The sequence below is a fragment of the Falco peregrinus genome, chromosome 4, assembly GCF_023634155.1.
Source record: "Falco peregrinus isolate bFalPer1 chromosome 4, bFalPer1.pri, whole genome shotgun sequence".
Lineage (NCBI taxonomy): Eukaryota > Metazoa > Chordata > Aves > Falconiformes > Falconidae > Falco > Falco peregrinus.
Genome location: NC_073724.1, coordinates 92,824,869 through 92,841,378, shown reverse-complemented (window position 1 = coordinate 92,841,378; position 16,510 = coordinate 92,824,869). Strand labels below are relative to the sequence as shown.

The following is a 16,510-nucleotide window of genomic DNA, read 5'->3' as shown; positions in this document are numbered from 1 at the left end:
AAAACTTGGCTAAATTAGATATGGCTGGTACATAGGCTGGCTGTAAACTAGAATGTGGTCTGAGAGAACAAACTAAATTCCCCTCTCTGCCTCTTTCCGCAGAAAAGGTAATGCCTGAAGGGTGACATGGGCTCGAGACCCAGACCCCTTTTTTGAAAATCTGCAGTTGTCTGCCTTGGCAGCAGCATGGAAGCAGTAACTCATGACTGCCTGATTTCTGCAGAAATAAGGTGGAATAATCTTAATGCTTTTTTCAGATCTTCACATACAGGGTGTTCCTTCCATCTTTCTTCCACTGTCTGTTTCTACCCTTGGATCTTAGCTCTGGTCTAGCAAAGGAGTGTGTAGGTTGTAACTATCTAAGAATGCAAGACTCTGAAATATAACATGCTTTAAATGCAGGGCAGAGTCTTTGAATTCTGTATCTGATATCTGATTAACATTTATATAAGCTGTAGAATTGCTCATTTAGGTGTCTGAAATGCTGTGGCACTTCTAAATCCAGTCTAGGAATATTTTCCTCTTGACTGACTTGTTAGTCTGTTTTCGAGTATAATGGGTGTTAGAGTTCAGTTCTAATTGATCTATCTGTCTTGTGAAACATACTTTATATCCAAATCTTTTCTTAGACATAAAGGGACACAGATGAATGCATAAGGCCTCTGGTGGGTAAGATGAATATGTAAGAAAATAATCCTAGTTAGAATATAAAGTAAACTTCCCTTAATGTGAAATGCCCATGGCTGGGTAGTTGAGGATGGCTCACTGAAACAGGAGGTGCAGAGTCCTCTCTAGTGGTGTTGGAATAAGCAGGTGGGTGACGGTTGTGAAAATGCAAAATGCAGGTTGGTAGTTCAGGTTTTGTGTAGTTTGTCTGACATTCAAGATCAAACTAAACTGCTTTGAGCAGGCAGTGGCAGCTGTATCTGTGCTGGTGCCTAGCATCCTTAAAATGAGGCTCAGGCACAAATGCCGTGTGGTTGCTCGTGTTTCTATTGTTACTGTCACATGAAATATCTTACCTTTTTTCCCTGCTAGATCCCCAAGAACTGTTGCTCTGATTGCTGGAGCTCAGTGAAGGTACAGAGAGCAGAATAGCTGTTGGAGCACTTAGACTGTAATGTGGGAGCAATAGCCAGACATGAGTCTGAAATGGCGCATTGCTGGTTGAATCACACCTTCACTATGAAACTGAGCAACTGGCTTGGGGTAATGTGGGCAGATTTCCTGGGAAGCTGCCAATCCTGATGGGCATATTTTATTTGTGTATCCTTTAGTTTGTGTGTTATTGCCCTTACGTTTCCTCCTGCGGGCAGGCCTTGTACTCAGGGTTGTATCTACACAGGAGGTGGGCAGTGACAAGCAGTCATTTCTTCTGATGAGACTTGCAGACTTCTGAGTCAACACCTTCTTTTTAAATTTATTTTATTTTACTTGTTTTAGTAAAACTCCCAACAAAGACTATTGAAACTGGCAGTATTCAGTCATTTGGGAAAAAAACTGTCAGCATTGGTAGGCAAGTGGAGGCAGCAGCAGCATGTTCTTATTGAAGCATTAGACAGTTAGCTGAAATGATCCTGGTTCCTCTATTTCATAGCCTGCCTCACCTTACTTTTACTCAACACATCTTCTTGCTTGACATGGAAAAATGGCATATATGTTACATTTTTATTGCTACTTACTAGCCAAGGGGATGCTGAAACACACTCAGAGATAAATAAATGATGCTCCCAGTATGCATCTTTTCTTCAGGCTAACACACTCTCATGTTTTAGTAATATAGCCATATAAACTTACTCTGTGCAAGAAGGGGTAGGGCCAGAGGAAATAAGATGTTTTTCTACTACTGTAGCAGTACAGCCCATCCACGGCAAACTGCCTAACCTGTATGGTTATTTGTCAGCCTCTTCCCTGTGTATCTAACTGGTGCTTCGCACAAGCCAGTGTGGCATGATGGACTGTGTTCCGAACTACTCGGAAGTCAGGCAACTTGGATACCAGCTGTCAATCTGCCATGAGGTCAGCGCCTGATCTTTGGCAAGACAGCCTCACCTGTGAAAAGACTATGATACCAATTTTCTTTCTAAAGAGCTTTGAGACTTATGGATGAGAGGTACTACATGAAAGGATAAGGTTGAATATAATTGCACATCCACTGTCTGTACTGAAACCTAGGTTCCCAGCACACAGAGGAACCCTTATGAGCTGAGCTTTGTAATTCAAGGGAAATGTAAACCTTTATTTTGTCTTCATGTTCATTAGCTCTTCCTATACACTCTCGGTTATTACTAGTGTGGTGGAATTGGCCCTCAGAGACAGTACACTAAAATCTTCATTCCTGATCTTGCACTAAGGAAACAGACTCAGGGAGGTCTCTTACTTGCAACTGCAGAAACTGAAGGCTTGGAAAGATAACCAGGTCAAGGAAGAATGTCAGCTTGTTCTGGGTTTTGGTTTTTTTGGTGGTGGTGGGTTTTGCTTGTGTGTTGTTGGTTTTTTGGGGGGGAGGTGGGGTGGGTGGTTTTTTTAAGACTTGAACATAAGAAAAGCAAGCCAATTTAACCGATTTTTACCAGATGAATGAGCTATTGAAATCTGTACAGTAAAAGGTTTTTTCAGGGGCTTTTTTTGTTCCCCTTTTTTCACAGTTGAAATAACAGTGTTCCTAATAATACTGCAAAGCTCAGGCAGATGGAAAACTTCACTGAGTGTAGTGCTGGCTGCCTGCCCTTATCTGAATGTTAGCAGATTAAAAACCTCACCAACAATTTACCACTAATTGCCAAATAGAACATCAAGCAAAAACTATTCTAGAATCCACCAAGACACTAGGGTCAGCAGTAATTGTATCATCAATTAATTTGATGTTATAAACAGGTAGTGGCTTTACAATATTACTTCTGCTGGAACCATAATTTTCTTTATAAATCAATCTTAAAGTACAGGTTTTGGGGTCACTTTAAATCTGTAAAGCAGATAGGAGTATGTGTTCTACTATTATATGTGATACCCGGTTGATTTCCAAGTCTGAAATGTATGAATTCAAAGGATTCTTCCAGGTCTTAACAGGCTAAATCTTGAGTTAAAACAGCAGCATTTGAGAAATCTGCCTTTGGTCTTTGTTTATATTTGCCCTTAGGGCTATTCTGTGTTCTGCTTAGTTTCATGTTCTAGTACAGAAAGGTTTGTAGCCTTCTGTGGGGCAGACTAGTGTCTGATACACTGTAGACTTCTGCCCCCTTCTCAGGAATAGCTTTCACTTTCGTTGGGCCCTGGTGGAGATGGTGAGATGCTCAGTGAACCAAGTCTCACAAGAACATGCAGAGTGACCTTCCCACAAGACCTAACAACAGTGTTTTCCACAGAGTCCCTTCAGCTTCTACTTCAGGTCATGTGAAAGGTAGCGTAATTTTATTTAGGAGTTTATGAAGCAGACAGGCTGATTTTTATTTTTTTTTTTAGTTTGTGGTTTGGTTTTTTTTTTTTAAATAACGTAATGTACAAATTGAATGTTTATCTCCATAGCAGCTCATTTTCTATACTCACATCATTAAAATTTCACTCTGTGATTGTGAAACCACTGAATTACTGGTCATACAGGTTGACAGGGGAGTTCACTGTACGGAGTTAAAAATGGGAGCTGCTAATTAAAGCACAATATTGGATTACTCAACTAAGTTGAGAAGATCTCAATGCAAGTGAAGCAATTACAAAATGGGCCACAAGGGAATGCATGGTGATTCAATTTATTGGTTTGTTGTGGTTTTTTTTTAGCAAGTAAACATGAAACATATTAATGTGATCAGCACTTGGGAGGGAGTGTGTATGAACAAACTGTGTTCTCGTTAAGTGCTGTGCTTATTGCTTTTACTGGAATTGCCATGTGTAATGCACAGACTGACAACCCACACTGTCTAATCTACCATATGATAGAGTCGGTTGAATGGTGTGTAATGGTTGAGTTGCTGTATCCTTATAGGAAGGTTTTAATTACACTGTATTGTACAAGATTTCCTATTATGTGAGCTCAGCTTCAAGACATAAAACCTACAGGAATTTTTCCAAAGAAAAGCAAATGTTGAGAGGATGTTTATCTTTAAAGAAATTGTGCATCAATCCCAGGAGCCTCTTTAACTGGAGAAAATATGGCCAGCAAGTACTGTGTCAAAACTCATTACACAGAACAGGGCTGTAGCTTCTCCGTGAGGTTTTTCTAGTCAACTCTTCACCTCAGCAGAGTTCAGTGAGGGCAAGATGAAATCCTGGATGTGGGGGTGATGGACTGGGTGGTTACTCACCCTTTTCTGCATTCCTGCTGCTTCTGAGCAAGCTCCCAAATTCATCTTGCTGGTCTCCTTTGTGGCACAGCAAATACTCCTTTTCAAGGGGAAGTGTTGTAAACTGTTTCACTGCAAATTTATTTTTTTTCCTCCCACCATTTCACCAGTGGGAGTCAAAATTTCAGGCCGTGTAGAGAATATACATTCTGATGGTAGAAAAAAAGTGATATATAAGAGTCTGGCCCCCGTCACACAGTCATAGACGCAGGTAGTACAGCTGTATGTCCAGCACTGCCTTGTAGGTGTACTCACAGCTCCCTGCAGACTCGTAGCTCATCTGATCTGAGGTGTGTGTGAGAGAATGGCTGCGGCTTGAGTTTCTGTCATGTGAGTAATTCAAAGTAGCCTGCTGTTTTCCACAGGCACTCAGACCTGTGCAAGAAGTGGGCCATAGTCCAGGAGAACTGTTCAGACAGAAACATCCTGCTCCCAGTTGCTGTGTGTCCTAGAGGGCTCTCAGTTCCTCCTCCGTGGTGGATACAGCTGCTGAGGAACAGGCACTAGGAAACGTGGTGGCCTCAAGGCTGAGCATCTCTGTTTACAGAGTATCTGCTTGAGGCAAGGACACACTTTTTGCAGAATCCCCCTGGAGTAGTGGCAGTTCTTGTTTTGTGGGGAAAAAAGGTCTTTGTTTCTGGTAGAATCCTGAAGGTCCTCTCAGAGGAGGGGCATGATCATCAAGATACTCAATGCTTAATGCTTTCATTGCAAGGCACATCGCTGTTGATCATCACCTTTTCCTCCATGCACCTTTGTGTTCACTTTTGGTCTTTTTAAACAATTTAGAAAACCAAAACCAAAGGAAAACTCAAAAACTCCTGTATGGTTTAAACACAGTGATAATTAAGAATTAATCACATTTTATAGGCTTTACCATTTTTAACTAAGCTCTGTGGGAGGAAGTCTCTCCTTTAACAGGCAAAAATTATTTTTGTGTCAAGGAAGCATACTAGAACGCTGAAGTCTTGATTTTGGAAAGGCAGATGTCCAGTACACTGATATTAATTATCAGTTATTAGCAAAAGGATATACAATTTGGATGTTGTCTTGATTTCCTTGAGTCAGGGAAGAGGGAAATATAGTTTCTTCTACCATATCAGCCTTGGTTTTCCTTGCAATTTTTTTTCTTTTTTTTAACTAAAAATACTAAAATTTTCCTTTTTTGCTTTTTTTTTTTTACTGGTAATGCAGTTCATGTTTTTATAAGGACTGTGGCAGGCAACACATTAATCTGGAGCTTCTTCTTTTACTTAGAAATTCATTTCTATATTACTGCGTGCTGCAATACAGCTGTGCTTGGCAAAATACATGCCATGAGGTACGTGGCTGTGCCAGGCCTCTACACTGCTGCACTTAGCATTCTTCCTGTTTGTTTAAATGTAACTATCAAACTGTGTGCCAGCTTTTGCATGAATAAAAATGTGGAGTTTTCAATTGATGATGATGTATTTCAACTAGAAATATACCTTATTAATAAGGTATACTTATTCTACTATTATTATACTAAATTTCTTGTCCAGGCTGTTCTGCCTGACAGACCAGCCCATGCAAACAAGGACATATAATATCTAAGTATATTTGTTAAAGTACTAAGGAGTTTGTGTTTGAACACTTCAAATGGGGACAATAGTTGGTGAAGTATTTAGTAGCTGGAGAAATTAAATGTTTCAGTTTTAATGCCTGATGCATCACATCTGTGTGTGTTTTGAGATACTAGTGCTTAGCATAGGAAGCTGAGATCAAAACTGGTCTTTTTGTGCTCTGCCTCAAAGCAAATTTGCAAGTGGTTTTGTGGGGCAAAAAGATGGAGTGCTCTGGCTCTGTGGGATTTACTGAATTCTTAATGAACTTGAGAAAGAGGGGAGATGCTGGCTTTGCAGTTACTCTGTGGTTTTAAATAAGCACATAAACTTCTGACAAGCTGTAGCTGCTATAAGCAGGATTTTTGGCACTGAGTATTTCTCTCATCCAGCTGGAAAACAAAACAAAAGTCAGTTGTTAGTGAGGCAATGTTAATGCATTCATCTTTGCATCCCTTTAGAACTAACAAATCAACATGAAGCCCTTTAAAAGCGTAAATTAATCTGCAGGACAGTAAAATGAAGCATCGCCATAGCTGGTGCATTGCAGCTCTGCCTTTAGGAGATGCAGCTTATTTAACCAAAACATGATGTTACTTTGCATTTGAAGGGTCAATGACAAATCAAAATTTAATCCAGGCTCTCAGCTTGTACTGAAGTGATTTTTTTTTTATATATTTTTTTATTGCATCGCAGCAGTCTCCCGTGACAATCAGCAGTAGTTCTTGTCCTAATGATGTCATCGTTCAGTCTTCCCGCCTCTACCAGGGGAGATTATTATTCACTGGCAACTGCCTTTGCTTGCGTTTTCTGCTGAAGACAGGCTGTGTTTACTCATCTGCTGTGCATTTGCTTTGTTTGATTTGCCAGGGTTTTACATATATTGTGTGCATATGGATGTTCCTCTGATTATATAGAGAAAATGAAGACTGCTGTGGCTGATGGGGGAACTGAATGGTTTGTTCACCAAGCATGTAACATGTTTCATTTTGGTAGCATATTTATAAACATGCTGTATTTTAACTGGGTGATCTCGTTGCCTCTGTGGAAGTGAGGTTATAAAGACACATGCTGAAGTCCTCATGTCTAGTGAAAAACATGGCCTCAGTAGCTCATGGAAAAAGTTTATCGCTGACATAGAACTGTTGAACTAGAGCCATTTGTGAAGAGATAAGAGAGAAGTATTACACTTGATGCAGAAACACTAGACTAAATGGGGCTAGATTCACTTTGAATGAAGCAATTTTTAAAATACGGTTTAAAGGGAAAAAAATTAAACATTTCTGAAGAGACAAAACCAAACCCAAATCCCTGTTGTTGCACTTGGGCGGGTGAAACATCACGAGGTGTGTCTGAATCAAATATACTAGCGTTGAACAATGTTTTGAATAACAAACTTTGCTGGTCATGGTAACAGCTGTAATGGAATATATTTGTGTGGTGTGTGCGAATCTATGCTAAATGAACACGATCAAAGTGAGGAAGGACACAGTTAAGTTTCTGCAAGTAATCTTAGCTCAGCCTTGGGCATGCAACATTAATATTTTTCCCCCTAAGGATTCCTTATCTTCTGTAATAGTCATGCTGGGGATTTAAGAGACAGTTTTTGTGTGCAACACAAATCAAAAGTGTCAGTGTACTCTAAGTGATTTCACAGTGTGAAGGCAAAAATGGGCAAGCCTCAAGTGCATATGCAAGGCTCTAAGAAACACAAGCGTGAAGCACAGTTTTCTTCTCTTGTTCATGACCCAGCATAGATACATGTATATTTACCACACGTGGAGGGGAAATGCATTCCCTGTTTCTTCATTGGCATCACCCCCACCCCCCACCCCACCCCCCCAAGGAAATTCTTATCTGATCTATTTTGCCTTCAGAGTCACGGCTGAATGTAGTGAGCAGTTTGCTTTATGGGTACAATAAACATAAAAGTCTATAAAATAACCGATGTGCCTTTGGTAAGTATGCAGCAACGAGGGCCACTACAGGTTGAGTTGGCATATTGCAGGTAAAACAGCGGGGGGGAAAAAGAAAGGTATCTTCATTAAATTCAGATCAATTTTTAGAAGTAGACTTTGGGTTTTGGGTTGTGATGGGAAGGGCTGGGAGAGAAGAAAGCTTTTTTAGAAAGAAAAGTTGATGTTGGTGCTTCTCTGTCTTTTAGGAACATACATTCTGACAACTGCCCTGCTGCCTCTCCTGGAAAAAGAAGCTGATGCCAGAGTGGTGAGTCTGCTATGCTGTTGAAAAGCAGTGTTTTACTGTTCTTACTTTCTGGTTTGTGACAGCATTTCTTTGACTGTGCTAGCAATACAGGATTAGTTATAATGCTGTAAGCATCTTGAGAATCCTCTGGGATTTTGCTAACAACCTCCTTCTCCAAGGTAAAACTCCTGCCCACAACCCTCCACCCCTCATTGCAAATCAGAGTACAAAACGCTTCCTTTGGAAACTTCCCCTTTTACTTTCCCTGGGGCAAGGCATCTCCTGCAGTGTAGTGCAAAATGCCTGTAATAGGAGTACAGGCTTAAAAGAACCTCACAGGTCTTGGCATAAAGTAGGACAGTGGATACTTCTTTTTTAAATGAAATTTTCGAAGTTTTTGTACAATCTCTTGTTTCCTAATTATATAATTCGATAATAAAAATATATAATAATTTTAATAATTTGATAAATGCTAAACATATAAACTACAAATAGTGCTATCCTGCTATTTTCTTTCTCCTGATTACTTTTCAAAAGGAAGGAGCACAAAGTTCCCTGGAGGAGTCAACACCACTTTGAATGAAAATCACTTTCTAAAAATATTTTTTCTTCCACCTCATTTCCAGGTATGTTCCACACATGAGCACAAGCATAGTGCTAAGAGCGTGCAGAAGAATCCTGCTCCCTAGGGACTTCCAAATATGGCCTGAAGATAACATTGCATGCATGAGCAAAATTGTGGGGAGTTCCTGGTTTTGCTTTTCATTCATTTGCTTTTCATTCATTTGATTACAGATAACTGTCTCTTCTGGGGGCATGCTAGTTCAAAAATTAAACGTATCTGACTTGCAGTCAGAAAACGGGACATTTGATGGAACTATGGTGTATGCACAAAACAAGGTACAGTCCATGGTTTTGAAAACAAAGCCCAGCACTTGTTTGCTAGGCAGCTTATACCATCTGCTTTGCAAAAAGCCTGACATTCACTGTTGCTTTCCCATTGCATCCAATTCGTGCAGAGATGCACCAGCAATAATATTCAGGAGTATGATGGCATGCACCTGTGAGTGCATACCATCTTGCACAGAGAACATGGCTAGACTTGAATTTGATTTGATATAAGTCTCAAGGGGGAAAACTGTCTCGTGCTGACAAACACTTCCTGCCTTCTTAGTTCTTACCGACACTCTGCAGCAAGTAGACGTGGTCAGTAAAAGCAGTGTAACCACTTTAAAAAGTAAGCTTGTGGCCAGGATATGGATTGCAATGACCGTGGTGGTCTCTGAAAAAATTATCCAATAAATTCAATCAGGATGAGCAAGGGTATATTTTCTGCCCTATACAAACATCCTGGTATTTACAGCACATTGGTTGTAGCTTATCTCCCTGGGAACTAACTTGGTGGGCAGGCTATTGAACTTGATACTAGTCTGGCTCTTTCTGCTCTGTCCTAGAGACAGCAAGTTGTCTTGACAGAACAATGGGCAAAAGCTCACAGAAACATCCATTTCTCTGTTATGCATCCTGGCTGGGCAGACACTCCAGGTAACATCCGCTTGACGCTCTAATTCTTTTTAGTTTCTGGATTAGTCTAAAAGCAAAGAGAAAAGAAATTTTCTGGTAGATTTCTCCAAGAGGTGCAGTGATGTCTTGGCTCCCGACTGGTGTCTGAAGTAGTTTTGTACCCCCTTGGTAGCTCTGTTCTGTACAGTGTCTGCTATCTGTCTATATCCAGAGAATAATAATGGGTAACGAATGGTTCCAGCCCCGCACAAATGCACAGCAGAGCCATAGTGCTTTAAGCTAACCTCTAAGTTACATTTGTAGTGGGACTGTTAAACACACAGAGCTTCTGCTTTTGTAAGTACCAACGTGCAGACATTGGGAATTTGCAAGGGCATAGAGGAAAATGGAGTATGCACCACTGTGCAAGCCCTGTTCCTCTCCTTTTCCTCTGAACATTTACTGCCATCAAGAAGCAGTGTTTGGCCAGACAGTCCTCTGTCTGAGCTGCAGCTGTTCTTCAGTGACTGTGTCTCAGCAGGAAGGCCAGCATCAGTTATCCAGTATGCGGGGTGCATTCTGCAATGTGTTACCAGCCCCTAACACCCTAGCTTTGGATGCAGACCAGCAGTCTGATCTCTAGGTCTTTTCTAGGGATGCAGTTCCCCAGATTTGCTTCTGATGGCAGAAATATTTTCCCTGTCTACTTTATACTTGAAAACTGCCCTTTCCAACTAAATAACCTAGTATTTATCTTTCTTTGAAATATATTTATTTTTGCAGATCAGATCCTCTGTGAATTTCAAACCTAATGAACCGTAAAGGTATTCCACCTTAAAGTTCAAGGACTCTCCAACCTCCAAAAATAAACAGCTCAGGGGATGGGCTTTCAATCATCACCTGTTGGACAAAATAAAAAGAAACCAGGGTTTAAACATGAATTATGTAGTTGGTTTAGGTACTGTTCACCATACAGGTTTTAAATATAATGCTGCAACTGGTTTCCTAAAACTGTTGAGGAAATATGGGCTAAAAATCCTGTTAGAATACTCGTTTTTTTGGTATTTCTGTTTCTCCCACGTCTTACATCTTTGCAGTTTAGAATGGAATAGGCTCAGAAACCTCTCACTGATCTTATTCTCAGCTCCTGCTAGTTTTATCCCTGCAATTTGACCCAAACAAACAACTGGTGGATCATCTGGCAGTTTAGCACTATTCCACCACAAGTCATTGTAGCCCTAGCTATGGGGAAATACTTTTTTTCTTTCATAAACTCCTGAGATGCCTTCTCTTTCTCCTACATTCACAATTTCAATTTTAAGCTGCTTTAAAAAAAAAAATTAAAAAAATCAAAAGTCTTGCATGGCATACCACCATTCTGGTGTTATTTCTTCTAGCTGTGAGATCATCAATGCCAGATTTCTACCAGAAGATGAAGAATACCCTGCGCACAGAGGCCCAGGGAGCTGATACTGTTGTATGGTTGGCAGTAGCATCTGAAGCAACAAAGTTACCGAGTGGCTTATTCTTCCAAGGTAAGTTGGCATTGTTTTACATTGCGAAGCAGCGGAGATCCCTAAGCTGCCTGAACTGTAGGATCCCTGTTGGAAGGTGATGAAAGGTCAACCAGGCAACCATTGTTCAAAGGATAAAGCATTTCTTCAAATAGTTCCAAGACTAAAGGTTTAAGTGAGCATTGTGTAACCAGAGAACAGCTGTGTTATGTTCCTGGTTTTGTCCTCTAAAGTAGCTGATAGAGACTTAAAGCATTTCTTTAGGGAGGGTTGGGATTTTTTAAATGAAAATGGCTGTACACAGGTCTGTGCCAAGGTAAAGTGAATCACAGCAGTCAAACAGCATCTTTTATGATGCTGGGAAACTAGCATCCTTCTCACAGAGCACTGGGGGTTGGCTTTGCTTTGACAGGCTCTTCTTCCTACTGTTTCATGCTAGTTAAAACTGCCAGTTCCCCCTTTCTCCGGTCCTGGGCAGGGACTTGAGCACAGTGGCATTTCTGGCACTCTAAGCTTAGGGAATGGAAAAAATAGGGCAGAGCCTTTCTTTTCTCCCAGGCAGATGACAGACATCTTAGTAGAAGCAGCTGTAGGCATAGATGTCTTAATGGTCACGCAGGTCAGTCCAGAAGGAGAAAAGAAAGCGCGGGTTAATTGCTTACAGAAGCCCAGTACTTTTGTTGGATGTGGCACTCAAATCCTGATTCACTGAATTTCTAGGCGGAGCATGCAGGAAGCTCAGACCCTGGTTCCAGAGTTGGTTTGACTGTCCCATCTGCCCCCTCCCAGGTAGTCACAGTGTTGTTTGACAGATATTTAACCAGACCTCTTTCATGTCATCATGCGGTGCATGCAGAAAACCCACATCCCAGCTAGTCAGTCTTCTTTGTAGAACCAGGCTTTGCCTTTTTCAAACTCCTATCACCTTCTTCTGGTCCTAATGCTCCTGCTCAGTTGCTGTCTCTCTAGGTCATAATTCCACCAGGCTCTTGCTTTTGGTCTTTGTCTACCCCCAGCTTCAGTAAACAGGGAACGTGCCTTGGCTCTTCAGCTATAGCTATTGACTCTTGAGAGCTTTGGCCTTGGCATGACTGCTCTTGAGGCTGCAAGAGAAGTCCTGTGCCTATGTCCTGTGCTTCTCAAAGAGTGAGGAAGTCAGTTATTTCTCTCTCCTACTGCCCTTTGGAAGCCACAGCTTACTATGGGCTGCCTTCAGGCTCAGTAAAGGACTTTGTGAGCAGGAGCACTTTACCACAGAGTCTGCTCTTCTGGTCCTTGACAGCCATTTCCTGAATCAGTCACACCTTCCCTCCATTTCCTCCCTTCTTTTATTCTGTTCCCTTTAAGTGCAAACCAAAGCCAGCAATTTTTTTTTTCCTGAGGAAGAAAAAAAGGAAGTGAGAACATGACTCGTACAACCAGAATTCTCTGCATCTGCCAAAATAAATAAAAAATGTTTGACAGAGTTCTGCTTTCCAAAGACTAGAAGCATCTTCTCTGTGATTCTGAACTTGGCTTTCACACATAGCTCCCAAACTTTAGCACGAGCTACTGGAAGCAGGTAGGAAGCAGTTTATATTCTGTGTGACGGAGAAGGGAACATTCCTCTGAGTGTTTCCCTCTCCTCAGTTTTCCATGAGCAGAGGTTTCATGGCTTGTGCAGCCAGTTACAACATTTACTCTTAAGAGAGCAAACAGCTTTGCTCCCCTGGGAAGCCCGATCTGTTTTCAGAGAAATCTGCTGCCCAATGTTGCAACCGCTTGTTCTTTTAGTCTCAGCTGGCTACTGCAGAAGTTGGGCTTATTTAATAGACTAACAGTGCTGCACGAGTGCTCTGACTGTTGTTTCATAGACATCTGAGAGCACTGTTCTGATGTTCCCGGGCTCTAGATACCAGGTTTTTCAGAGAAAAATCCCTTTGAATGGATGGTGATACAGCTATATTTACACAGACTGAGGAGTATGAGATTTGGAAAACCAAGCAAAGCATCAAATGGAGCAAATTTGGTCACACATCTTTCTATTGGATACATGTTACTTCAGGCAATTGAGCAATTAGCTGAAGTTCTTTAGCATTTAGAATTTAGCTGTTATTTTTAAGGATGAAAGTAAGTATTTTAAGATTGAAAATAATCCAGACTACAAAGTCCCAGCTGGAGAATTTGTGTAGCACCAGAAACTTTACCTAGGAGGCAAGGAAAAACTTGCTGCCAAAGCATCCTCTGCCTGCAACAGCAATCTCAACTTCTTGGCCTTTGTCTACAGGAGTTGGACTAGTGACAGAGCATGTGTAACACCGCAACCAGTCCTTCCTTCATCTATACTGCCCTTAGCTGCAAATGAGGTCTTGCTCCCCAGTCTAAGTCATGTTTGTCTAAAGGACAATCATTTTAGTTCCAGGAGACAAATGAAATTAGTTTCATTTCTGGTTTAGAAGATATACTTAACTAACATTGTTTACAGATACCTAGAAGGTACATTTCATGGCTTGCAGACCATCAGGTATGTTTTGGCCCTATAAGGCCTTGCAGAAAAATCTCCAGAAGAGGTAGTTAAATGTCACCATAAGGATTTTTTGTTGTTGTTTTGGTCTTCCAGACAGGCAACCAGTCGCTACGCACTTACCCCTGGCAAGCACCCACAGTCCACCTGAGGATGAGGAGAAGCTAATGGAGGTGCTGGAAGAGCTCTCCCAGAAGTTTAAATCTACTTCTTCAGGAACTTAGTGTCACTGCTGATACAGTAAAGCTCACACAGTAACAGTACTGTAGCGCAGAGGGGAAGCAGGATGTCATATGCCTAAAATAAATTAGGTTCAGGTTTTCACATCATGGGGGAGAGCGGTGTCTGTGCCATTTTTTCTTCTGCTGTGGAGATTCTCTCCCATTGTGAATATGCATATGCTGTGTCAAGACACAGTAAGGTTGTGTTCTTTGATTTGGAAGAAAAATTGGAAGGCATTAAAATAAACTCTAAGGCTTTCTGAAGTTACCCGTAATCATTTAAAACACCACAGAGAAATAGAGGAGTGTACCTTCAGTAGCCCTTGTGAAGGACTTCACGAAAGTAGTAGTAGATGTTTTAAACAATGTTTAACCACTCTGTTCACAGGTTGGTGGCTTCCTTCACTGTGTGGGGGTGACTGGGCTCTAACTTGTAACTGGGAAGGCAGGAACTCTTGTATTGCCTGCTTAATTTAAATGGAAGGACTCCTCACGGCCTTCAGTTTTATAAATCAATGCTGGTATGCAGAAGTGATCTGCTTCCTCATGTTTAAACAGAAAGAATTTAGGAACGCTGCCAAATGCTTTCCACATTATGAAGCCAGGCTGAATATTATCCCATTTATGTCAAGACCCCATGAAGTAGGATGTTTCAACATATCCCACACCCAGGCATGGCTGGATCCAGTGGAGAAATGGCTCCATGATTCCAGGCACGAAACGAAGTAACACACTAAGCTGTATGTGCTGACCACTTCTGTGAAAGGCCAAAGGGAATTGCTTTATCATTCTGAATGGATTAAGAGGAAGAAGGGAACAGTGTGGGGCACAGGTTCTAGAGGAGTCCACCTCCTGACAGGAGGGCTGTATTTTGTCTGGAGCTGTTCCTTTCCAGACACAGAAGATGGGATTTGTCTTACCTGACCTGTGGACATTTGAATTACTCATTGGGATTCTTATTAAATCAGTAGAGAGAAAACTGGCTTTTTCACAGTAATTTACTGGATCTAGTTTAAGAAACAACACCTACATTCGTGCATCTTTCTACTGATGGTGAAGACAGTCAGCTCAGACCAAGACATTCAGGCGGGATTTATTTTGTGTTACATATTTCACGTTTACTGCAAAGCCAAGGCTATCAACAAAAATAGTGATAACATGTTTTCTCCTGAACTGAGTGTGTTTGCTAGCAAACTGCATACAGAACCCACCAAGCTGCACTGTTGTTTTACACAAGGCTGCAGACCTTAGACACAAACGTAACACAGGCATTCTTGAGCCCTCTGCAGTGACTGGTAGCTAAAGGCCCTGCTGATGGGCAGAAGAGAACTGTTACGTCTGCTTTACATATTTTAGTTTCCCCAAAGTTATCCTGCTGGCTGGCAGCATTTACTCATTATACAAAGACATACTATTAAGCATCAGTTTAGAAAAAAACTTTTTTTTCCAGCCTATTATCAGTCTCCTTGGAAATAGCGGCTTTACTGTCAGAGAGGCCCTGAAATAAGTTTTCCCATGATAAGCAGTGCTGAGACAAGTCGGCTGTCACAGCTCTTCCTGAAGAGGCTGGATCATCATTCCAATGATTGCTTCATTTTAGAAACTTAACTCCTCACGCTGCAGTAAAAGAAAACAACAGCAAGGCTTGGACAGATGTTTATTTCCTAGAAGTCCGGTGTTAACATTTCGTATGGTTCAAACTGTTAAATACAGTTGCTGAAAACAAGAATGTGGCTGGAAGCATATATAGTAACTACACTTCTCAATCCAGTAGCCCCAAGGACTAATAAAAACATTTGCATTATTATTTAAGTCAAGTTGCTTCTCAGCTCTGCAGTATAGAAGAGAAGTTTAATGACTGGTATTTAAATAGTTCATAAAAATAACCAATAGTGCACACATTATATATATAAAACATTTTAGTCCACATTCTATATTGATGTATTTGAATAGGCTATTATCTTTTTAGTCACAGCTTAAAAACAGAGTCAAAGGTATGAAAACTGCTTTAATCAAAGTTTGGTCACAGTGTAAAAGAGCCAGATACTATGGTTTAAGAGCACTTGTGATTTAAAAATAATTAAAACACAGAACAGCAACTAGAAACAAAACCCAGAACCTCCCACACTTTGGTATTGCGGTCCCAATGATGCTTTATTTCAGCAAGAAATTTATTTCCCACAAGAGCAAACGCAGCATGTAGCTGTAAAGCCAGTGAGGTGCTTTGTGTTAATGCAGTTTAGAATGACTTGTACCTGCATGTAAGCACGTTCTTTTAGTGCCACCTATGAAATTTTAGGGGCAAGAGAACAATGGCGTTTGGTGACAGATGACCAGAAATAGAAGGTGGCACAAGTTCTTGCTCAGCAGTGCATACTGAGGACTTCAGTACACATCTGGTGTCTAGGAGCCAAGCAACACGCACAGCAGCTGTTCTTGCTGCCCCTCACTTTCCATACTCAGCCCAACACTTGTGTCAGCTTTCAGGCTTATATGACTCTGACCTCAGTTGTTTAATTATTCACATTCTGAAGGCTTTTGCATTTTTCTTCATTTTTTGAAGTCACCTAGTTGGAAGGTTTTTGCTCTTGGGGATTTTGCACAAAGAAAGAGGCATGTAGCGTCACAGACCACATATAAAGTC

General features: G+C 41.1%; 1 protein-coding gene across 5 annotated transcripts in view; it reads left to right on the top strand.

The window, feature by feature from the left end:
* The window catches only part of DHRS12 (dehydrogenase/reductase 12), a 30,163-nt gene extending 14,099 nt beyond the window's left edge, over nucleotides 1-16,064 (top strand). For 2 of the 5 annotated variants that reach the window (XM_055801660.1, XM_055801665.1), the window contains 5 exons: nucleotides 8,085-8,146; nucleotides 8,921-9,025; nucleotides 9,580-9,670; nucleotides 11,026-11,163; nucleotides 13,742-14,130. In XM_055801660.1, the coding sequence (XP_055657635.1) occupies nucleotides 8,085-8,146; nucleotides 8,921-9,025; nucleotides 9,580-9,670; nucleotides 11,026-11,163; nucleotides 13,742-13,869 (524 nt within the window). In that variant the 3' untranslated portion in view covers nucleotides 13,870-14,130. The other 3 variants (XM_055801663.1, XM_055801661.1, XM_055801664.1) reach the window with 3 other exon arrangements.
* The last annotated feature ends 446 nt before the right edge of the window (nucleotides 16,065-16,510 follow it).